General features: G+C 50.1%; 1 protein-coding gene across 9 annotated transcripts in view; it reads left to right on the top strand.

Moving 5' to 3' along the window:
• Nucleotides 1–24,050, top strand: part of CARS1 (cysteinyl-tRNA synthetase 1) — a 56,926-nt gene that overhangs the window by 10,811 nt on the left and 22,065 nt on the right. For 5 of the 9 annotated variants that reach the window (XR_001439319.3, XM_015113365.3, XM_015113367.3 and 2 more), the window contains 8 exon segments: nucleotides 4,895–4,986; nucleotides 6,167–6,255; nucleotides 7,226–7,322; nucleotides 7,864–7,962; nucleotides 9,071–9,220; nucleotides 18,339–18,479; nucleotides 18,696–18,784; nucleotides 19,969–20,090. Coding sequence is in view for 8 of the 9 variants with exons in the window: in XM_015113365.3 (XP_014968851.1) it covers nucleotides 4,895–4,986; nucleotides 6,167–6,255; nucleotides 7,226–7,322; nucleotides 7,864–7,962; nucleotides 9,071–9,220; nucleotides 18,339–18,479; nucleotides 18,696–18,784; nucleotides 19,969–20,090 (879 nt within the window). In the remaining variant the exon portion in view is untranslated. 9 annotated transcript variants of the gene reach the window in all.

Raw genomic sequence — 24,050 nt, 5'->3', positions numbered from 1 at the left:
TGGAGGCCATTGCTGTGCAGGTCATCTCCTTCCCCATGTAGCCATTCCTGCCTGAGCCTCCAGTGTGGTCACCCAGGTGACACCTGTGCTATGAGGTGCCTTCTCTCCAAGTGCTCGGGTGTCAGGTTGTTCCCCCTGCCATGTGCCGTTCCAAGACACAGGCAGAGGGGGGCGGGATTAGGGGGTGGAGTGGGCCTCGTACCTCTAGCTCAGCAGTGGCCTGTCCAGTTTTCCCTCATAGGGACTTGTTGAAAGAGCGGTACAGACACAAGCCTCCATCCACACTATGAGATGAAGGAAGGGTTTTGCAAACACCTTTTAACCTACAGAGAGGAAGCAGAGCCATGTTGTTGTGTAACAGAATGGACCGTGGATAGCACTAATGGAGTTGTTGTGCCCTCCCCAGGTTCCAAATCCCCTCATCACCCAGGCTGCCCAAGAGGCTGCCAGGGACTGCTTGTGCCAGGAATGATGGACATTATGTCAGGCGACCCTCACTCAAGCTTGGTGTACACTGAGCAGGGGCTGAAGAGGGAGGTGGGAACTGGAGCCTGGGACTGCTAGAGCATCCAGTGACCTCTAGTGGGTCCGAGGCGCCATGGAGTCCAGTGGAGTGTCCTCACTCATGTCCCCAGGATGACGGTAGCCGTGGATCTCCCTCCATGTAGCTGTGAGAATCAGAGCCGCTGCCCTCACTGAGTGGGAATGCCCTCTATTTCCATTGCTCATACTCCCCAAGTATGCACCTTCCCTCCTGGCACGGTAGGCCACGTGCCCCTCCTCCTGCTCGCCCTTCCACCTCTGCTGGCCATCCCAGCAGCATCAAATGTGCCGGTGTCCGGCCCTCAGCATGCCCGCCTGTCACCAGCCCCTCCCATGTGCCTTCTGTGTCCTTTCTCTGAGACCATGGGCCTCAGCAGCCCGAGGGATCATCTCAGACATGGAAAGGCTGTGCTTGGCCAGGCGCGGTGGCTCACGCCTATAATCCCAGCACTTTGGGAGGCCTAGGCGGGCGGAGCATGAGGTCAGGAGATTGAGACCATGCTCGCTAACTCGGTGAAACCCCATCGCTATCAAAAATACAAAAAATTAGCCAGGCGTGGTGGTGGGGGCCTGTAGTCCCAGCTGCTCGGGAAGCTGAGGCAGGAGAATGGCGTGAACCTGGGAGGCGGAGCTTGCAGTGAGCCGAGATCGTGCCGTTGCACTCCAGCCTGGGCGACAGAGCGAGACTCTGTCTCAGGGGGGAAAAAAAAAAAAGGAAAGGCTCTGCGTCACCCCCAGGGCCCTATTCCTGTGAAGCCAGACCCCTTCCAGGGGAATCCCTTCCCTGGATCGCCGGCCTCCAGCATGGAGGTCCACTGGATATCAGGACGTTGAACTTGTTGGGCACTTCTCACCCACAGTGGAGGCTCAGCCCTTGCAGCCTGCCGGCCTCTGCCTGCCCCCGGGAAAGAGTGTCAGGCACACCCTTCACTGAGGAAGGTGTGGGTCTGTCAGACGAGGCCGTGGTTTTACGAACATGAAGGTTTGGTGTTGCTCTCTCCCCTCGGATGGAGGACCCTTAACTTCCTGATGAAGGATTTCTCTCCATGAACCCCTCGCTTGGGTCCTGATTTCTCTCCATGAACCCCTTGCTTGGGTCCTGATTTCTCTCCCTGAACCCCTTGCTTGGGTCCTGATTTCTGTCTGTGAGCCCCTTGCTTGGTCCTGATTTCTCTCCATGAACCCCTTGCTTGGTCCTGATTTATCTCCATGAACCCCTTGCTTGGTCCTGACTTCTCTCCGTGAACCCCTTGCTTGGTCCTGACTTCTCTCCGTGAACCCCTTGCTTGGTCCTGACTTCTCTCCGTGAACCCCTTGCTTGGTCCTGACTTCTCTCCATGAACCCCTTGCTTGGTCCTGATTTCTCTCCATGAAACCCTTGCTTGGTCCTGATTTCTCTCCATGAACCCCTTGCTTGGTCCTGATTTCTCTCCATGAACCCCTTGCTTGGTCCTGACTTCTCTCCGTGAAACCCTTGCTTGGTCCTGACTTCTCTCCGTGAACCCCTTGCTTGGGTCCTGATTTCTCTCCATGAACCCCTTGCTTGGGTCCTGATTTCTCTCCGTGAACCCCTTGCTTGGTCCTGACTTCTCTCCATGAACCCCTTGCTTGGGTCCTGATTTCTCTCCATGAACCCCTTGCTTGGGTCCTGTCTGCATCTGATGTGATGTAGGCAGACACTGCTTGCCACTTCCTGGCTTCTCTCTCCATCGTTTTATCGTCAGCCTCCCACATCCCTGTTTCGAAGGCATGTCTCTCATGAGCGGTTCATAGTTGTTCTGTTGTTGGATCTCTCAGGTCAGGGTGGGACTGTGGAATCAATGAATGTATCTTCATTTTTCCCAAAAAAACAAAAGCACAGGCCGGGTGCGGTGGCTCACACCTGTAATCCCAGCACTTTAGGAGGCCGAGGCAGGCAGATCACAAAGTCAGGAGTCCGAGACCAGCCTGGCCAATATGGTGCAACTCCATCTCTACTAAAAATACAAAAACTAGTGGGGCGTGGTGGTGGGCACCTGTAGTCCCAGCTACTCGGGAGGCTGAGGCAGGATAATTGCTTGAACTCGGGAGGCGGAGGTTGCAGTGAGCTGTGATTGTGCCACTGCACTCCAACCTGGGTGACAGAGCGAGATTTTGTCTTGAAAAAAAAAAAAAAAAAAAAAAAGCCGGGGGGACAAGGGTCCTTATGTAGTATCTCTCAGTTCTTTCCTTTTGCAAATCTGAATTTGTATATCTGGGCCTCGTAACCCGTTTCCTGGGGAGCCCATCGCCAGCTGTATGGAGGTAGCAGCCTTAGGGGAGCTGGAACGCTGGCTGTGGCCAGGCTTCTTGGACGAACTTTCAGTCCTGTGAACCCTGGGCCCTTTCCTCATAGCAGGGCAAGTGTGATGATCCCGTGGCCTCATGGCTGTGTTTCTGGGCAGTGTCTCCAGCTGTCTGAGATGGCAGCAGTGTCCTATGGAAGGAGCTCCAGGGTCTTAGTGAGGGAGGAGAGTGAGGGATCCTAGAGTGACCGGATCCTAGAGTGACCGGTTGAAGGCCTCCAGGCATTGAGTGAGATTCTCCTTCAAGGGCTAGTGAGGCATTTAACGTAAACTGAGGCCCAGCTACACTTGGCCTCAATAAGCACATGATGTTTGATTAGGATTGGGAATTTCCTATGCTTTAGAATCTGACCACCTGTGACTGCTGGAACTCACCTAGAGTGGGGGCTTCTGCTGAGCACTGGACCTGTCTCCGTCTCCTGCCCCATCTCCTATCTGCCCACACTTCCCTCCCTGCCCAGACACACACACTGCAGCCGCCCTCCTTCCTGCCCTTGGCCTGTTTGTCATCACCGTCTGCCGTCCTGGCTCTTGTGGCCCAAGCAAGAGCCAGGAGGCCAGGAGATGGCTGCTGCCCAGGACCAACTTCCCCGTGATCACTGTGTGGCGATTTGCTGGCCATGCTGCCAGACTGTCTGGCACAGAAACCAAGGACAGGAGGAGGCAGGATGCGAGCACCCTGGTGAGCTGCCAGGCGGCCTGCTGGGGTGGGCACAGGTCAGTGCCAGGAGTATCCATCTTGTAGGCCTTCCTGGTGCCACTCAGCAGCGATATGTGAAGCCCTTCCCAGGGCCAGGCACCAGCTGAGGTCAGAGGTGTCCAGCAGAGCATAACGCAGAACCTGGACCTGTAGGCGACAACTGTGGAGGAAAGTGGGGATCTGCTGAGGGGGCAGGGCAGGCAGGAGCCGGCTGAGGACAATGGCAAAGTCACCAGGTACCGTCCTCCACACCCAGCTTTGCAGGATTGACGTTTCAGAGGATGAATAATCACCCTGTGACTGCCCCTGGCCCCAGGGACAGAGCTCTGCCCCTTCAGGGGTCCCAGATGTAGGTTGTGTAAGGACAGCCTCATGCCAGGTTGGAAGCCAGACCTGGAAGCAGTGTGGTCAGAGCAGCCCAGGCAGCCCACAGGCGAGTGGAGGGGAACAACTGGGGAAGTCTGGCTAGGAGGAGGTGACTGCACTGAGGGGCTAGCTGGCAAGGGTCTCTGCCTGGGGGCTGAGAGGAGCTCAGGTTATTTCTGAAGGCAGTATAGACCTGTGTGGAGCTTGAAGCCCAGTGTCTGGATCAGAGTCTGCTGGGCTGCGGGCCCAGAGCTGGGAGCCAGCCGCTGGCTTCTGCAGTGTCCGAAGTGGTGAGGAGGAGCTGGGCTGGAGCCAGTCTTGCCTGCTGGCAGTGGCCACGGTGGGGTCCTTTCTGCCCTGACTCCTGGCCTCTGTTGCCAGGGCTTGGAGGCTTGGAGGTGGCCTCTGTCCCAAGAAGAGTCCCCAAAATCCTCACTTTGTCCAGTGAGGGATTCTGGGCGGGGGAGGTTCCCAGGACTGCGGCGGCACAGACCATACCTTGTCAGTGTTGAGCCCTGACTGACCCAGGAGTGCCAGGTGGTGGTGTGCTCGCTGCCAGCAAGGGGCCAGTATTTGAAGAGCAGTGGAGTGTGCTGAGCACGCTGTGTAGGCGTTCCTCAGCCCTTCTGGGTTCCAAGGGTGTTGTTGGGGTACGCTGCCATACAGAATATGAGAAAGCAAAAGAAACACACGGTTGTCAGGAGGCGGAGCTTGCAGTGAGCCGAGATCACGCCACTGCACTCCGGCCTGGGCCACAGAGCGAGACTCCGTCTAAAAAAAAAAGAAAGACACGGTTGTCTTTGACCTGCGTGATGTTGACCGAGGTTCGCGTGGTTTCACGTTGTGTAAATTTCATGGAAAACTATAGTCCCGTTGTAAAAACCAAGTCTCCAGACGAAGAGGCGACTTGCACTTCCTGGTGCTGCCCCTGGACCCTGACCCCGCTCTCTTCGCCTCCCAGGTAAAGGCCGGCGTGTCCAGCCCCAGTGGTCCCCTCCTGCTGGGACCCAGCCATGCAGACTCCACCTTTACAACAGCCTCACCAGGAACAAGGTAAGGAGGACACAGATGCTGTGGTACATGCACACGATGGGAGGCAGGACGGCCCCTGTGCCTTGTCACACAAGACTTCTCCGTTCCTTGTGTTGGGCTCTGGAGTTCCATAAATCCAGGTTTAAGATCCTTCAGTCACTTCCATGTTAGAATCTCTGTGGCCCAGGGGCAGAGCTGTCCTCTGAAACTCAGACACATGAAGGATCACGCCTCATGTGGCAGCCTGCCCATGGCTTCTGGGCATGGATCACCCTGGCTTGTCTCTCGGACTCTGCCCAACCGTGAATACTTGAGGTCATCCACAGCCAGGCCTTTCAGGAGGACATGTGGTTGCAGCAGGTGTCACCGTGTGAGCCAAGCAGGATGGGCAAAACTGTAAACCGGCTGGATGTTGCTGGGAGCACAGCAGGTTTTGAGAAGAAGGCAGGATTGGTTCCTAACAGAATGGGGTTTGCATGGTTTGCTTGGCTCAGGGCATGGCCAGTGACTCCAGAGATTTCAGACCAGACTCTGGCCGGGGGTGCTTGGATTTCCATCAGGGAGCACGTTTGGCAGACAGAGAGTCAGGTGTGAGGGAGTTCATGGCCTTCCTCGGGAAACTGGTTGAGGATACTGCCCCCAGAGAGGTCTGAGGATGCTGGGAGGTTGAGGGGTGGTGCCAGAACAGTGGTGAGCAGCACCACGATTCAGGGGTCCTGGCCTCCAAGCCGGGCTCCTCCGACAGGGACTGACCCTGGCCAAGTGCTGTCTGCCTCAGTTTCTTTATCTGTTAAAAGAAAATGACATAACCTACATCCTAGAGTGTACTACGTATTGAGTATTTAACTGAGGGCCTAGCACATGGTAGGTACTCAGTAAATATTAGCTGTGTTATTGTTAAATAAGCAGCATTTCAGCAATAAATAAGATCATGGATTCCCTTTATAGCGTCCCTCCATAGGTGAGTAGAAGGCCAGGGAGGAAGAGGCTCCACCCACCCAGGGCTCAGTTGGTGGGAGGTGCCGTACATCTCACTGGGCTCCCACTGAGACTGTGACTTTTCACAGTAAAACAAAATGGTCTCTGTTGAATTGTTTGCACAAAACACAAGCCACACTGTGATGTTTGTTGCTGTTTTTGGTAATCCTGTGCAGTGTTTCTTGCATTTCTTGTGATCGTCATTCCTTCATTCCTAACAAAGGAAGTGTTCATACCTCAAGATGGGAAAAAGGTGACGTGGTATTGCTGTGGGCCAACCGTCTATGACGCATCTCACATGGGGCACGCCAGGTAGGTCCACTGCGGAGTGTCCCTGCGGCTCCTGCAGTTGTACGCAGAAGTCAGAGCCACCGGGATCCGCAGCGGGAGTCTTAGGTCCACAGAAATCTTAGATCTGCTACAGAGACCTGAGATTTGAGGAATCAAGCCTGAATTTCTTCTCTTGTTTTTATGATGAAAATTTTAATTCCATAAGTAATCCATATTCGCTGCAGAAAGACTACAGATCACCAAAAACAAAATGTCCATAGCCCCACTGCTAACATGCTGGACTCGACCTAGGCACTTTTTCTCACGTACCTTAAAGTTTTCTCTCATCCCTCAGGCTCTGGTGGGGGTCCCCAGATGCTGAGTTCCCGTGACACTCAGACCTGACAGGCCTGAGGCTGAGTTGGCTGTGACCGCCCTGACCACTGGATGGTCATGGCTGTAGCTCCTGATGAGTAGCTGGCTGTAGATGCCACAGAGTCCTTTTATTTGTTCATGTTTTAGTTGCAGTGCCAAGGACATGTATAGTCAACCCTTGAACAACCTGGAGGGTAGAGGGCGTGACCCTCTGCACATTTGAAAACCCACACGTAACTTTTGATTCCCCAAAAACTTCACTACCAAAATAGCCTCCTGTTGACCAGAAGCCATACCAATAGCATGCCAGTCAGTGAACACGTATTTTGTATATACATTACATACTGTATTCCTAACGATAAAGAAAGCCAGAGAAAAGAAAATATTATGAAGAAAATCTTCAGGGAGAGGACATATATTTATTATTCGTTAGGTGGAAGTGGATCATCATGAAGGTCATCTTCCTTGCCATCTTCATGTTGAGTAGGCTGAGGAGGAGAAGAGGGGGTTCTTGCTGTTTCAGGGGTGGCAGCGAAAATCATGTATAAGTGGGCCCGTGCAGTTGAAACCTGTGTTGTTGGAGGTTCAGCTGTACATATCGTCTGGTCTGGAAATGTTTGTTTTTTCGTTGCTTTAGGTCCTACATCTCTTTTGATATCTTGAGAAGAGTGTTGAAAGATTACTTCAAATTTGATGTCTTTTATTGCATGAACATTACGGATATTGACGACAAGGTAAAGGGAATTTGTAAGATTAAATTTTAAATGCAATTGGATGGTGTGAAAGGAGATAGGACTTTTGCATAAGTAGATAAAATAATGTAGGCTTGAGCTAGCCTGTGTTTTGACCTGATAAACATCATTTTAATCCCCTCGATGAGTTAATATTACCACTTATGCTGCTGATATCATTTCTATGATGCTCAGACAGGTTAGAAACCTGCATGTTGCTCAGGGGTCAGTAGCCCCTGGTGTTGTGCAGAAGGAAGGCGTCCCATAGCACGCACTTCAACGTGTGGCTTGCAGGGGAAGCTGGGGCCCCCCGGGCTCATTTCGTTAAGTGTCACAAAGATCACATTAGGCCTTGGGCACTAGGGCAGGTGGGAGATGGAGGGTGGTGTTTCTATTTGATGATGGTATGCATGTCTGGGGCCCACAGTTGTCTGCCACCACCCTCACCCTCACTTAGGGTTGGCCAAGGGAGAGAGTGGCCTGCTGCAGAGGGATGCAGCTGGGTTCCAAGCTTCACTCCCCAATGTCTGTCTTCCCTCCCTAGATCATCAAGAGGGCCCGGCAGAACCACCTGTTCGAGCAGTATCTGGAGAAGAGGCCTGAAGCGGCACAGCTCTTGGAGGATGTTCAGGCTGCCCTGAAGGTGGGCCTCTTGCTGTCTGCTCTAGAAACCAAACCCTTTGCTTCTTTTCTCGGTCCTTTGTAGGTTACTGTCCTAGGGTAGTGTCAGTCTCACAGGCTTTCACAAAGTGTATGTTACTCAAGCCAGTTCCATCAGGGGCACTGAAGTCTCGATAGGTAAGGTCCCCTGGCCTGTGACAAAGTCACCAGGAAAGATGCACTGGGGTGGAGTGGAGAGTAGGTGACCTTCCTACCACTTACAGGAAAACAACTGAATTCATCACGGTGCCACTAATTACACCTATAAAAACGCTTGCCAATATTGCTATCTAATTTTCAATGCCAAGGTCACAAGTAAATCAGAAACTTCTGCCTGAGATACAAAAGCTGTACTAAGCTTTTTAATTTGGTAATACTGTAAATTTCCAGAATCTTTTGAAGAAGTTAGTTCTCTCTAGTATTTTCATTCTGAGTAACCATTATTATATAGTTATTTTTATGACAATAGTAAGAATAGGTGACTTTACTCTCTACTAATTATCTTTAGTAATTACAGTAATCATTACAGATATGTTTATGGCATTTTATCTCTGGAATTAAAAACAGGAATAAAATTAGAGCTTAGCAATCTTTTAGGTCAGTGAGGCCTGAGTGCCTTCTTTTTTTTTTTTTTTTTTTTTTTTTTTGAGGTGGAGTCTCGCTCTGTCGCCCAGGCTGGAGTGCAGTGGCCGGATCTCAGCTCACTGCAAGCTCCGCGTCCCGGGTTCACGCCGTTCTCCTGCCTCAGCCTCCCGAGTAGCTGGGAACTCACTGGGTGGCCCACTTTTCCTCATCCCCAGAACAGCCCTAGAAATACTGCTCTCACACCCATTTTGCATTGGAGAAACTGAGGCACAGAGAGGTTAGGTGCCCTGTCCAGGGGCACACATGAGAGGGCAGTACCAGGAGCTCCTGAGTGGGGTGCTTCAGTCTCCCTTAGTTACTTACTGCCCTGCCACTTGGGGTGCAAACTTCTCTATCTCTATGGGCCGTGGGAAAAACTGGTCTGTTTCCTACCTGGAATCACCTTTATGAACTCGGGGTTTTGCTGAGCAGTATCTAATAGGTTTGACATCTCTTTATGGTTGTAGCCATTTTCAGTAAAATTAAATGAGACGACGGATCCTGATAAAAAGCAGATGCTCGAACGGATTCAGCACGAAGTGCAGCTTGCCACAGAACCGCTTGAGAAAGCTGTGCAGTCCAGACTCACGGGAGAGGAAGTCAACAGCTGTGTGGAGGTGAGGCTTCACATGTCTCCAGCCAGCCCTTTCGGGTCACATGTCGGGCCGTGCATAGATGGATCTGTGTGCGTGGATTGATTCCACAGTTTGTCTTAGTGGAAGACACGCTATGTCTCCCGTAGCCCCACTGCGGCAGGTGGCCCTGTTCTGTGGTGGCAGAGTCAGTGCTCCTCCCCTCCCACACCCTCTTGCCCCATTTCCTGGGTGCAGAGCCTGTGCCGCTGGAAGGAGACTCGGGATCCACACCCTCCCAGCACTCCCATCAGATAGGCAGGAGGTGCACTTGGAATGTGGGGAGGCCGCCTTCTGTGGAAGCATTCCAGGATTCTCCAGTGGACTCTCCCCACACCCGCTGGAGAAGGAGGAGCAGGGATTACCACTGAATTGAGAATTGAGGCCTGTGGGTGCCTACTGAGCTTGGAGCCTTCACGTTGACCAGCTCTGCTGCCCCTGCCGAGATCTCCTTCAGACACAGGGGAGAGACCTGGGTGCAGAGGGGACCCTGCCCTCTTCCTCAGGCCTTCCCCCTGTGACTGGCACCCTGTCAGGAAGGCCTTCTCCTTTGTGCCAGCGCCACCTGCTGGTCACCCTTTAAGAACTCGATGGAAAAGAGAAGAGATGGCTGCAGCTGTGCGTGGAAAAAAGCGGCCCCACTTAGGCGGCAGCCTTGCCTTCCCTCACCACTGCCCTGGCCCCACCTCAGTGATGGGGCAGGGAGTCCGCGTCTGCCCTTCGCCGGCATGTTTCTTTCTAGTTTGGTCTCTTCTGTGTCCTGACTCAGCAGATTGCTTCGTTGTGCCTGTTTCCAAACTTCATGGAAACGCGCCCCGTGTGTGTAGTCATAAGTGTGCTTTCACCCAAGCTGTGCTTCTGGGACGGACCCGCATGTGGTCGCTGTCACTCCCTCAGTGCCCACCTGGGGGCCGAGCTGTTTGTCTGTTCTCCTGGGACAGGCAGTTAGGTTTCCTTGTTACCAACAATGCTGCTGTAATTTTTTTCCCAGTTGTTCCACTAATATATATATTTTTAAATTGTGGTAAAACACACATTATAAGAAATTCACCATCTTAGCCATTTTTAAAAGCTTTTTTTTTTTTTTTTTTTTTTTGTAGAGACAGTGTCCTTTTGTGTCTGGTTTATTTTGCCCAGCGTAGTGTCCCCATGGTTGACCCATGCTGTAGCACGTGTCAGACTCTGCTTCCTTCCTGTGACTGAACGATGCTCTGTTGTATATAGATGGGCCACATTTTGCTCATCCTTTCACCTGCCCTTGGACACGTGGGTGGTTTCCACATTTTGACGATTGCGAGTAATGCTGCCATAAACCTGGGTGTACAAATATCTGTTTGAGTTCTTGCTTTCACTTCTTTGGGGGACATACCCAGAAGTGGAATTGCTGGGTCATAGGATGATTCTATTTTTGATATTCCGCATAACCACTGTATTGTTTCTGCAGTGGCTGCGCTATTACACATTCCCACCCATAGTGCACTGGGGTTCTGTTTTCTCCGTATCCTTGCCAAAGCTTGTTATTCTTCATTTTTTCCATTCTAGTAGGTGTGAGGTGGTATATCCTGTGGTTTTGGTTTGCATTTCCCTGATAACTAGTGACGTGGAGCGTCTTTTCCTGAACCATGAGTTGTTCTGTGTTGTCTCTAGGTAGACATTTGCAAGTTTCTTAAGGCCGTATACCTGCAAGTGGAATTGCTGGGTTGTATAGGATATATGTGGGTGACTGTGTCGGGGTTCCCAACACTGCCCAGACATTCTGGGGTCCTCTAGAAGGACTCATGAGACTTGGCATTGACTTATCATCTCGTCTAAGGTTTATAACAGTGACACAGCGAGGGTGCAGAATCTCAGGCAGAGTCTTCAGTCATCCACGGACAGGCTGCTGAAGCTTCCTCCCTCCCTCCCATGAGGGGACACAGCACACTTTCCCCCACCAGGAAACAATGCAGCCATATGTGTGAAATGTCCCTCCCTAGGGAAGCCCATCACATAGGCCCCCTCTGCCTGGCACATGCCACAATTCCCGACTCCCCAGAAGGAAAGCTGGGATTCCACCTGCATAAGCCACAGTGTTTGTTCAACAGCCCACGGGGCTGCTGCCGCAGAGCTGGGTTTCCCGGCCTCTTAGCACAGGGGACATTTCAGCTCCTGGATGACAGCCAATGGCCAGCTCTACAGGCAGGCCTTTCTCAGGTGGCAGACACAGACCTGCTAGGCTCATTCTTATCTTCACAGTAGCCATATCAGAAATGTCTATGTGGCCAGGCACAGTGGCTCACACCTATAATCCCAGCACTTTGGGAAACCAGGGCAAGAGGATCACTTGAGCCCAGGAGCTCCAGACCAGCCTAGGCAATATAGTGAGACCATTTCTACAAAACATTTAAAAACCAGCCAAGCATGGTGACGCATGCCTGTGGTTCCAGCTACTGGGGAGGCTGAGGTGAGACAATTACCTGAGCCCAGGAGTTTGAGGCTGCAGTGAGCCATGATCGCACCACTGCACTCCAGCCTGGGCAGCAGAGTGAGACCCAGACTCTTAAAAAAAAAAGAAATAGGCCGGGCGCGGTGGCTCAAGCCTGTAATCCCAGCACTTTGGGAGGCCGAGACGGGCGGATCACGAGGTCAGGAGATCGAGACCATCCTGGCGAACACCGTGAAACCCCGTCTCTACTAAAAAATACAAAAAAACTAGCCGGGCGAGGTGGCGGGCGCCTGTAGTCCCAGCTACTCGGGAGGCTGAGGCAGGAGAATGGCATAAACCCGGGAGGCGGAGCTTGCAGTGAGCTGAGATCCGGCCACTGCACTCCAGCCTGGGCAACAGAGCGAGACTCCGTCTCAAAAAAAAAAAAAAAAAAAAAGAAATAAAGAAATGTCTATGCAAATTTCTTCTTCCTCTACCACATTTCGGGTATGCTGTGTATTTGCACATACACCCACCCCACATTTGTATTGTCAGATTCTTCCCTTTCAACAATGCCATGAATGCAAAGTGCTGATTTCTTTGGTTTCAATGTCCCTTTTTCCAACCTTTCCTGAGACTGAGCATTTTGTCACATGCTTGCTTCCAGCTGTGATTCTGTGCCCCCATATCTCCCCCTTTCCCATGCGGTTATTGGTCCTTTTCTTACTGTTTTGTATCATTCTTATGTCTTCCGATACTGATTTCTATGATTTGAATGTTTGTTCCCTCCAAAGCTCATGTTGAAACTTACTCCCTAGTGTAACAGTGTTAAGAGGTAAGGCCTTTTAGAGGTGACTGGGTCATGAGAGCTCTGCCCTCATGAATGGGTTAATGGATTAATGGGTTATCACAGGAGTGGGGTAGTTATCATGAGAGTGAGGCTGTTACAGAAGCCAGTTTGGCCTTCATGAGGCCCCGGCCATATGATGCTCCACGCCACCCTGGGACTCTACGGAGAGTCCCCACCAGCAAGAAGGCCCAGAACAGATGTGGCCCCTTGACCTTGAACTTCCCAGCCTACAGAATTGTAAGAAACAAATTTTCTTTTAAAATTACCCATTCCCAGGCCGGGCATGGTGGCTCATGCCTGTAATCCAGCACTTTGGGATGCCGAGGTGGGCAGATCAAGAGGTCAGGAGATCGAGACCATCCTGGCCAACATGATGAAACCCCATCTCTACTAAAAACACAAAAAATTAGCTGGGCATGGTGGTGCGCATCTGTAATTCCAGCTACTCGGGAGGCTGAGGTGGGAGAATCCCTTGAACCAGGAAGTCAGAGGTTGCAGTGAGCCAAGATCGTGCCATTGCACTCCAGCCTGGCGACAGACCAAGAGTCTGTCTCAAAAAGAAAAAAAAAAAAAAATTACCCATTCCCAGCCAGACGCAATGGGTCGCACCTATAATCCTAGCATTTTGGGAGGCTGAGGTGGGCGGATCACCTGAGGTCGGGGGTTTGAGACCAGCCTGACCAACATGGCAAAACACCGTCTCTACTAAAAATACAAAAATTAGCCAGGTGTGGTGGCGGGCGCCTGTAGTCCCAGCTACTCTGGAGGCTGAGGCAGGAGAATAGCTTGAACCCAGGAGGCGGAGGTTGTAGTGAGCCGAGATCACGCCACTGCATTCCAGCCTGGGCAACAGAGTGAGACTGTCTCAAAAACAAAACAAAACAAAAACAGACTAAGACACAAATTATCTCCGTTACATGTTGGGTCTCCATGTGTTTGTGTCTCTTAGTTCCGTTCTGTTGGTCAAATTGTCCAGCCCAGACCAGGTGCAGTGGCTCGTGCCTGTGATCATAGCACCTTGGGAGGCCAAGGCAAGAGGACCCCTTGAGCCCAGGAGCTTGAGATCAACCAGGACAACATAGTGAGACTCTTATCTCTACAAAACATTTAAGAATTTAAAATTTTAAAAATTTATAAAAATTGTCCCGTCCTGCAGGAGTGTCATGCTGTCTCTCACACATAGCTGGCGGGTAAGAGGCCCCGTCTTGGTTTTGTCGTTAGGTGTGTTTTGAAGCCTCAGCTTGTCAAGTTCCATGTAAGACACTGTTGGGATTTTGCATGTTGTATCTAAGAACCAGTATCTCGGCCGGGCGCGGTGGCTCAAGCCTATAATCCCAGCACTTTGGGAGGCCGAGACGGGCGGATCACGAGGTCAGGAGATCGAGACCATCCTGGCTAACCCGGTGAAACCCCGTCTCTACTGAAAAATACAAAACACTAGCTGGGCAAGGTGGCGGCGCCTGTAGTCCCAGCTACTCGGGAGGCTGAGGCAGGAGAATGGCGGGAACCCGGGAGGCGGAGCTTGCAGTGAGCTGAGATCCGGCCACTGCACCCCAGCCTGGGCGACAGAGCGAGACTCCGTGTCCAAAAAAAAAAAAAAAAAGACCCGGTATCTCAGATCCAGTTTTGTTGTGTCGATCCTCTCTAGTCTTTTTGTTTTTATCAGTTTTTGTCCATTCTTTATTACTTCTTTTCTTCTTTTTTTCTTTGGATTTATTCTGTTTTTCATTGTCTCACTTAGCAGTTTAGCTCATTTTCTGATTTAAGAATTTAAGGCTATACATTTTCCTCTGAGTGTTTTTGCTGCAAAATTTGACATCATGTACTTGTGAACAATTTCTAATACCATTTTGGATTTTTTAGCCCAGGAATGATCTAGATGTAATTATCTAAAAGTTAATTATCTAAAATTACCTAGAAGTTTGAAATTTCCAAATGGATGGTATTTTTTCATATTAACTTATTGTTATTCCCTTATAACTTAATTACCCAGTGGTTGGAGAGTATGGTCTGTCCCGAGCTGGATCTGAACAGAGACTTGTGTTGTGGCCCCTGTGTGTGCTGGCTTCTGAATGTTCTCTTGTGTTTGAGAAGATTTTGTCTGATCACCTACTGCACAGTCCCACATGCCATCCGCTTAGCTATACCTGTTGGCCATGTTGTTAATATTTTGTGTGTCTTTGCTAATTCTTCCTGCTGGCTTAGCCTATTCATACAGTTGCCTAAAAAACAAAAACAAGAACCAAAACAAAACTCCTCCTCTGACGGTGAATTTGTCTGTTTCTCCTTATTTTTTCACTTTTTAGAAAAAAAAAAGTTCTTTTTTTAAGAGTAGATTCTGGTTCATATCAGAAGTGAGAGGTCATATGTATATCCCCTACCCACCTCACCGTCACCTCCCCCGGTGTCCGCACCCACCAGAGGGTACGTTTGTTACAGTCAGTGAACCTGCACTGAACGTCATGACCCTGAGTCTGTGGTTTACATTAGGATTCACTCTGAGGATTGTACATCCTGTGGGTTTGGACAAATACTATCTCATATCCCCCATTACAGTATCACACAGAGTAGTTTCACTGCCCTGAACGTCCTCTGTGCTCCAGCCATTATCCCTCCCTCCCCACCCCAACTCCTGACAACAGCTAGTCTTTTTACTGTCTCCATAGTTTTGCCTTTTCCAGAATGTCACATACTTGGAATCCTACAGTGTGTAGCTGTTTCATATTGGCTTCTCTTTGAGGTAGGGGGGAAACAATGTTTAAATTATGTAGGGATTTCTCCCTCACCCAACCCACCTCTGCCCCAACAACCTGTCAGTTCTCTAGCAAGCATCAGCTGGGAGTCCTGTAATTTATTTCATTTCCAACATAATCTGCCAGGAGGCAGTGTCAGATCGGACAGGTTGAAGGCTTAGTCCCGTAAGACTGTCCCCAATTCAGATGTCAATTGAAAGTAGTAGTTTGTTACCTGTACTTCTGACCTACCAGTTATTGGCCGGCTCATGCCTGAAATCCCAGCACTTTGGGAGGCCCAAATGGGCAGGTCACAAGGTCAGGAGATTGAGACCATCCTGGCCAACATGGTGAAACCCCATCTCTATTGAAAATGCAAAAATTAGTTGGGCGTGGCGTCACGTGCTTGTAATCCCTTCTACTCAGGAGGCTGAGTTAGGAGAATTGCTTGAACCCAGGAGGCGGAGGTTGCAGTGAGCCGAGATTGCACCACTGCACTCCAGCCTGGCGACAGAGCTAGACTCTGTCTCAAAAAAGAAAGAAAGAAAGAAGGAAAGAGAGAGAGAGAGAGAAAGAGGAAGAGAAGAAAAGAAAAGAACAGAGTGCACTGGTGTATTTTGGAATGCTTCCTTTCCCTTCTTGCTATTGGAAACACAAGGGGATTTTTCTCCAGTATTCACTGTGAGAGCCTGGTCAGGTTCCTAGAGGTAAAACTCACAAAAGTGTTGGGTCACCTTTGACTGGGTCCCTGGAGTTTTCAGCTGTCTGACTTGCCTACACCAAGCGTACAGCAATCTCTCAGTTACAGTCCTGGTTTTCCTCCCCCAGCAGTGGTTCCCCCAATAAGTTTTCAGCTTATGAGTCTCTGCTCTGGTAAGTTGTGATTCTCTGTCTTCTCCTGTTGGTCTCTCCAGTTTGGGGGGCAGTGGTTTGCCCTATGACCTTACTTCTCTTGTGGATCTAAGAAGAGTTGGCTTTTCAGTTTGTTCAGCTTTTTACCTATTGTTAGGTAGAGTGACAACTTCCAAGCTCCTGAGCACGTGAAACTGAAACCAGAAGTCTCTTATCTTTTTGTATTTATACATTTTGATAGTTAATCTGTATGACCAGCAGCGTTGAGTATTCCAATCCTATCACCAGGCAAGTTTTAGAAACATCATCTTAGAAGTATTGGTGGGAAGCAGCTTTTGTCTATCTCGAAGTGTGTATATCTCCCTGTTTGTTCGAGGTGGTTGCCGTCCTCTGGCTTCCATTGTTGGCTGTTGTTGAAAACATCGGTTGCCCTTCAGATCACTTTTCTTTGATCGGTAAATATGCCTTTTCCATCAGGCACCTTATCAAAATATTCTCTCTTTTCAGTTTTCTGCTATTTGACTAAGACATTATAAGAGATTTGTTTTTACTTATCCTATTGGATATTTTGTGTGCTTCCTGGGTCTGGATTGTTGCCTGGGTTTCGAGAAATTCTCAGACGCGTCTTCAAGTATCACTTTTACTCAATTCCCTCCCTCTTCTCCTCTGGGATGCCAATTAGATGTGGGTCTCATCATTTCATCTCATCCTTCTCCGTGTCTCTTAACCTGTGTTTCATATTTTCCTTCTTGTCTCTATTCCATTTTGGATGACTTCTTCAGTTCTGTCTTCCTGTTCACAAATTCTCCTTCAGACAGGAAGTGAAACACAGTCACTCAGTAGGATACGTAAGACTCTTTCGCCGGTTAATAGATTTCATCTCTGCAGGTTCCGTTCGCCTCTATTTTCAGATCTACCTGGGCCATTTTGCTGGCCTCTCCCTGCTTGCTGTTGCGTATCTGTGTCTCCTTATTTCTTTAAGCATGTCATACTTAGTGGATTGTATTATGTATCTGATAACTCTTGCATCTGAAGCGTCCATCTGTTTGTCGTTTCTGCTGACTCCCATTCACAGTTGCTCATGTGCTTGGGCGTTTGGTGACCTTGATTAGGACATCAGTTCGTGCTGGGTCATGGCCTTGGTGACCCTGAGGGCCAGGATGCATGTGTCCCTGTTCTTGGGACAGTCCCAGAGTTTGCTTTCCAGGCAGCAGACTTGGCAGCCTTTGCTCCCCAGGGCGCACACCCTGCTTTTGGTGCTTGTCTACGCACTGGATGCCCCCCCGTGATGGGAGGGTGTGCTCACTCCTGTAGACGTGCCTTGCCACTCGCAGGCCTGCAATACATTAGCACATCTGTTTGATTCAGGAGCTGTAGGCAGGGACTGCGTCAAGAGCCTGGCCCACATGGGCCCTGTTCCCCTTCTCTGTCTGTGTTGTGGCTTCTCTGTCCACCCTGTGTCCTCACTGTCTGCCAGGCCATTTTCCTACACTTTTTCCCTCTATCCTTGGTTCTCTGCCTCCCATCCGCATAGTAGGCCACAGACCATCCGCTTGGTGCCACGCCCTGTCCTAGGTCCAGGTCAGTACACTGTGAGCGCTAGGTCCCTCCAAGGTAGGCGGAGGGTGGACATTTCTCTCTTCTGACATGAGTGCATTTGGGACATGTCTCATGCCTAGAGTGTGTGTGGTCAGTACCTGGGTCACACGGATGCAATGTTGTTCTGGGATTGGTGGTTTTTCCTCCCATTCCATGGTGTGTCAAGTGGGGATGGCATCTTCAATCAATGGCATCAGGGAGATGGGGCTTTTGAGACCTCTGGGACCAGTGCCTTGCCTGTCTCTGCTAACCTCTGGCTGTCCCTGTCATGAATCTTCCTGAACGCACCAAGTGGTTGTGTGTAGATGACACACTGTGTACTCCTGCCCAGCCTCTGCCCATGACCCTGCCCTGCACGGCCCAGGTAGGCTGCACACGCTCACCAGGCTCACCGTGGCGCTCCCACCTCTTTGTGCCTCCGCACCCACAGTCCCCTCGGCTCTGCTCTTCTGAGTTCATGTGAGACCCGCCTGTTTGTGGAGTCTTGTGTTTGTCCCAGCCAAGCCAGTTGTGTAAGCATCGCTGTCTCCCTGGGAGACGGTGACTCTTCACAGATCAAGGCCAGCACCTTTGAATTCAGGGCACTGATGGGCTCACACCAACTGCACGAGATGTGCTCACGCGAAGTATGTGCCCACTCCTGGGTTTTTGTTTCTTTCTCTTCAGGTGTTGCTGGAAGAGGCCAAGGATTTGCTCTCTGACTGGCTGGATTCTACACTTGGCAGTGACGTGACTGACAATTCCATCTTCTCCAAGCTGCCCAAGTTCTGGGAAGGGGAGTTCCACAGAGACATGGAGGCTCTAAACGTAAGTGTCACGATTGTCTCATGCTGGCTCTCTTGCACTGAGGGCCCTGGTTTCTGAATTCCTGTTTTGGCAAAGCTGGCTCAATTAAGTGGCCAAGTCAACATTGAACTTGAGTTGGGGGCATAATGGGCTTTTTGTTTTATGAACTGGGGACGTTTTTATGGAGCGTGTGGTTTTCAGAAGGAAAATCCCAGGGCTTTCTCATATCTTGCACAGGTTCTCCCTCCAGATGTCTTAACCCGGGTTAGTGAGTATGTGCCCGAAATCGTGAACTTCGTCCAGAAGATTGTGGACAACGGTTACGGGTAAGCACAAGGGCCCTCCCTAGGGAGGGGGGCTGCAGAACATCGCTCAGGGAGGAGCTCCCCAGCTCTGAGTCTGAGTTCGGGAAGCAGAGGAGCAGGTGTTCTGGGGCTGCATAGCTAGAAGTCCCCAGCAGACCCTCCTGAAACTCTGGGCCCCACCCAGGGGCTGAGGAGGACGGGTCTGCACTGCCCTGGGGGCCATGGTGAGAACCTAACCCAAAATCTGCTGGGAAGCTCGGCAGCCAAGACCATTGGTCATGGGGCCCCAGAGCTGCATAATGGTGAGTGTGAATACTGCTGGGCCTTCACAGACATCAGCGCCATTGCACAGACATTTTGAGAGCGCTAGTCCTGGTGTCATATCCCGAGGGAGAGTGCGTTTCATCAGCATCTATTGCTTGGCTATGATTTTAGTGACTTTTTGTTGGCGAGTCCATTGCACACTTCCCTGGCCCGTATTGTCTCAATCTCCAAAGTAAGCATTTTCAGAAATGGCCAACAAATGGGAATGCAAACAGGAACCCGGTTATCTGTCTGTAGCGCTCAGTGCTGTACCGTGCCCCTGCTCCCGGAGACCCACTGTGTCCAGCCTCAGGTTGCTTCCCTCCCACAGGAGCTACACTGGCTGGATGAAAGAGAAACGAGAGGTTGTGGCAGTGCCAGGAACGGGGAGACTCGTTAGCATTAACGCTGCTTCTCTCCCCACTTAACACAGACTACTGTGAGGCAGCATAAGAGGCTGTGCCAAACTGAGAGGCACGGGCAAGCCGAAGTTCAGAGAGGACGGGTCATTCCAGACTGGAGTAATCTGGAGTGCTTTGTGGAGGCCAGGAGCCTCAGCTGGGCCAAGCTGAGGGTGTGTGGACATTCAGGGAAGGCAAGGCCACACAGGAGTGAGGATGGCAGCAGACCTGAGCAAGGCAGCGTGGGAGCTGCATGGGTCACAGGACGCCAGGCAGAGGGGTGAGCTGCCCAGGGCAAGCAGGCCGCCTCCTCAGCGGGATGGGCCCTCGTGTCCCACTCAGTCCAAACAGCTGATACCGTTTTCAGTGGCCACCACAGAGAGTAGATAGGCCACAGATTTCGCAGTTTTATAGCCCTGCTTTATTTTGTTACTGTCATCCTGCTGAAACACTTTTGGGTCTATTAGATTCCTCCCACCCAATTCCTCTTTTGTTTTCCAGCTATGTCTCCAATGGGTCTGTCTACTTTGATACAGCGAAGTTTGCTTCTAGCGAGAAGCACTCCTATGGGAAGCTGGTGCCTGAAGCCGTTGGTGATCAGAAAGCCCTTCAGGAAGGGGAAGGTGAGGAGGGCATGCCTGAGAGCACTGTGGGCTCTCCCTCCTGGCACAGCTTGGGTTGTGTTTATTCTGCATGGCCACGGAGGCTGCGCTGAGCCCACCCCTCAGTCTCTTGGGAACAGTGGTTTTTCACCTGAAGGAATTAGGAGTTTTCTACACTCACCGTTATGCAGCTCTAAGACCATGGAATGTGTTTTTTTAATTGATACATAATAATTGTGCAATTTACGGGGTACATGTGATGTTTTAATACATGCACACAATGTGTAATGATCAGGGTAATTAGGATGCTCATCATCTTAGACATTTATCTTTTCTTTGCATTGGGAATGTTCCAGATCTAGCTATTTTGAAATATACAACAAATTTTTTGGTAACTGTAGTCACACTACTGTGCTGTTGAACACAAGAACTTATTCCTTCTATTTGTGTGTTTGTGCCTAGAAACCAACCTCTCTTCACTCCCTCGCCCTGACCTGACCCTTCTCAGCCTCTGGTGACCACTGTTCTACTCTGTATCTCCTTGAGGTCCACCATTTTTTAGCTCCCACATAAGAGAGAGAACATGTGATACTTGTCTTTCTCTGCCTGGCTTATTTCACTTAACAGAACATCTTCCAGTTCCATCCATGTTGCTGTAAAAGACAGGATTTCATTTTTTTATGGTGCGTTATTTTTTAAGAAACAAAAGACAGTAAACACAGCGCTGTCTTGAGAAACATAGCGGCCCCTGGGGCCTGGATTCTCAGGCTGGTGTTTGCTGGCTGAGCATGTGAGGTTTAGGGGGATTGTGGGGTGCCGGGATGTGTGCTGAGTGATGCATATTTGACAACAGCCTCTGCACCCATCTGGATCCAAATGCTTCAAACACAGATATCGGGCTTTTTATAGACCAGGCAGAATTATATTGGGAACCCTTTCATTGGCGTTTTCTTCATGTTTATTCCTTAAGTGAATCTGGGGACACATCCACAAGAGGCAAGGTGGGAAGCCTCCCTGCAGAGTGGGAATTCCCTCAGTGTGCCAGGGCACGTTCTGTACCCCCACCTGCCTGCTCTCGTGTTTCTGGAAGACAAATTTGGCCATAAAAATGTTCATACTTTTTTATCTAATTTTAGGTCTCTATCCTAAAGAAATATCAGAACCTAAAATAAAGGTGCAGTGGCTCATGCTTATAATCCCAGCACTTTGGGAGGCTGAGGTGGGCGGATCACCTGAGGGTTGGGAGTTCGAGACCAGCCTGGCCAACATGGTGAAACCCCATATCTACTAAAAATACACAAATTAGCTGGGTGTGGTGGTGCATGCCTGTAATCCCAGCTACTCAAGAGGCTGAGGCATGAGAATCACTTGAACCCGGGAGGCAGAGGTTATAGTGAGCCAAGATAGTGCCACTGCGCTCCAGCCTGGGTGACAGAATGAGACTCTGCTTCAAAAAAAATAATAATAAAATAAAACCACACAACACAGACTGAGAAAAGATAGAGGTAGCCAGGTTAACATGTGGGTATCAGACCCATGGCATTTTAGGCTCCAGGTTTGTGAGTAGAGGGGCGGGTTTGTGATGATAAAATGCCTCAGCTCTGAGAGGACACAGCTTGGGCCTCTGTGGACCAGAAGCCTCCACAATCCTAGAACCAGAGCGGACACACCCACATTTCACACACTTCCCCGGAGTTGACAGATCAAGTAGGCCAAGAATTAATATGGGTGTGGAAGGTTTGAAATACAGTTAACAGGCTTGGTTTGAGAGCTGGGAACTTCGCACTCAGGAATTAAAGAACATCCTTTCCTTCCAAGGACACAGAACCATACGCCGGGCCGCAGAAAGAGATTTCCGGAAATCCCAAAGAACCGTTTTCAAGGAGACCTCATTCTCTGACCACGGAGCAATTGTATTAGATAACTATACTTGGCCGGATATGGCGATCCACACCTGTAATCCCGGCACTTTGGGAGGCCGAGGCAGGAGGATCGCTTGAGTCCAGGAGTTCAAGACCAGCCTGGGCAACATAGGGAGACCCCCTTTCTACAAAAAGTTTAAAAATGAGCTGGATGTGGTGGCATGTGCCTATAGTCCCAGCTACTTAAGAGCCTGAGGCAGGAGGATCACTTGAGCCCAAGAGGTCGAGGCTGCAGTGAGCCCTGATTGTGCCGTTGCACTCCAGCCTGGGCAACAGAGCAAGACTGTCTCAAAAACATTAAAAAAAATTTTTTTAATAGAAAAGATACCAACACTAACAGGACATCTGAAGTGTACAAACTTGTCTGGGCGGTTGAAATCATGCTCCTGGATAACTCCTAGGAAAGAAAACCACGATGGGAAATAAGGGGTGTTTAAGCAGAGTAGGAGCAAAGCTGCCACACACCGAATCTGGAGAATGCCTCTAAAGCACCAATTAGAGGAAATTGATGTTTTTAAATGTAGTTATTAAAAAACAAAGATTAAAAATGAGTGAGCCGCCGGGCACAGTGGCTCACTCCTGTAATCCCAGCACTTTGGGAGGCCAAGGCAGGCGGATCACAAGGTCAGGAGTTCGTGACCAGCCTGGCCAATGTGATGAAACCCCATCTCTACTAAAAATACAAAAATTAGCCGGGCGTGGTGGTGCTTGCCTGTAGTCCCAGCTGCTTGGGGGGCCGAGGCAGAAGAATCGCTTGAACCCCAGAGGTGGAGGTTGCAATGAGCTGAGATCGTGCCACTGCACTCCAACCTGGGTGACAGAGAGACTCCATCTCAAATTTAAAAAAAGGAAATAAGTGAGCTAAGCAGTGAGTCAAAAAGTCGAGAAAGGAACAAGAAGAAGTGGAAAGAAATAGGAGGACATAAAGTAAAATCAGAGATTAAAGAAACAAATAATTGTAAAAGCCAAAAGCTGATTCTTCTCAAAAAATAATATAGAAAAACCCTTAGCAAGTTTTTTTTTTTTTTTTTTTGGGACAGAGTCTCGCTCTGTCGCCTAGGCTGGAGTGCAGTGGTGCGATCTCGGCTGCACTGCAAGCTCCGCCTCCCGGGTTCATGCCATTTTCCTGCCTCAGCCTCCTGAGTAGCTGGGACTACAGGCACCCGCCACCACACCCGGCTAATTTTTGTATTTTTAGTAGAGACGGGGTTTCACGGTGGTCTCGATCTCCTGACCTTGTGATCCGCCCTCCTCGGCCTCCCAAAGTGCTGGGATTACAGGCGTGAGCCACCGCGCCCGGCCAGCAAGTTTAATTAATGAAAGTAGAAGATTGAAAAAAATATTAGGGCTGAATTATAGCTCATGCCTGTAATTCAGCACTTTGGGAGGCCGAGGCAGGAGGATTGCTTGAGGCCAGGAAATCGAGACCAGCATGGGCAACGTAATGAGACCCCATCTCTAAAAAAAATTTAAAAATTAACTGAGCGTGGTATCGTGCACCTGTAGTCCCAGCTACTCAGGGGGCTGATGTGACAGGGTTGCTTGAGGCAGGGAGGTCGAGGCTGTAGCAAGCTGTGATTGCACCCTTTCTCTCCAGCTGGGGTGACAGAGCAAGATCCTGTGTGTGTGTGTGTATGTATGTATGTATGTATGTTTGAATAACAAGACAAAAACGGAATGTAACTATGGATATAGTCGAGCGTTTCTTAAAGTCCTTAGAGGAAGCCGTGAATAACTCACACTGCATTTGACACTTAGATGCCAGGAGGAAACCCGAAGCGCATGGGAAAAATGGGAGTGGTAAGTGGAGCAGTGCCCTCAGGTCACGTGGTGAAGGAATGTTCCGGAGGCAGCTAGAGCACACTGACTCACCACTTTATGAAGAATTTTGCTATGGGCCCCATCTAGGCTCTTTTTCTTAAGTATCATTTATTCTTGGGCCCATTTTCTTCCAGAATGACTTCAGCATTGGTTTAAGTTCCAAGAAACAGGAGTAGAATCTAACAGCAAATATGCAGGACGGAAGAGGGACATGGATTTCCACCCCTCCACAGTCAGT

The sequence above is a fragment of the Macaca mulatta genome, chromosome 14, assembly GCF_049350105.2.
Source record: "Macaca mulatta isolate MMU2019108-1 chromosome 14, T2T-MMU8v2.0, whole genome shotgun sequence".
NCBI lineage: Eukaryota > Metazoa > Chordata > Mammalia > Primates > Cercopithecidae > Macaca > Macaca mulatta.
Note: the sequence above shows the minus strand (reverse complement) of the source record. Positions and strands in the feature narration are given on the sequence as shown.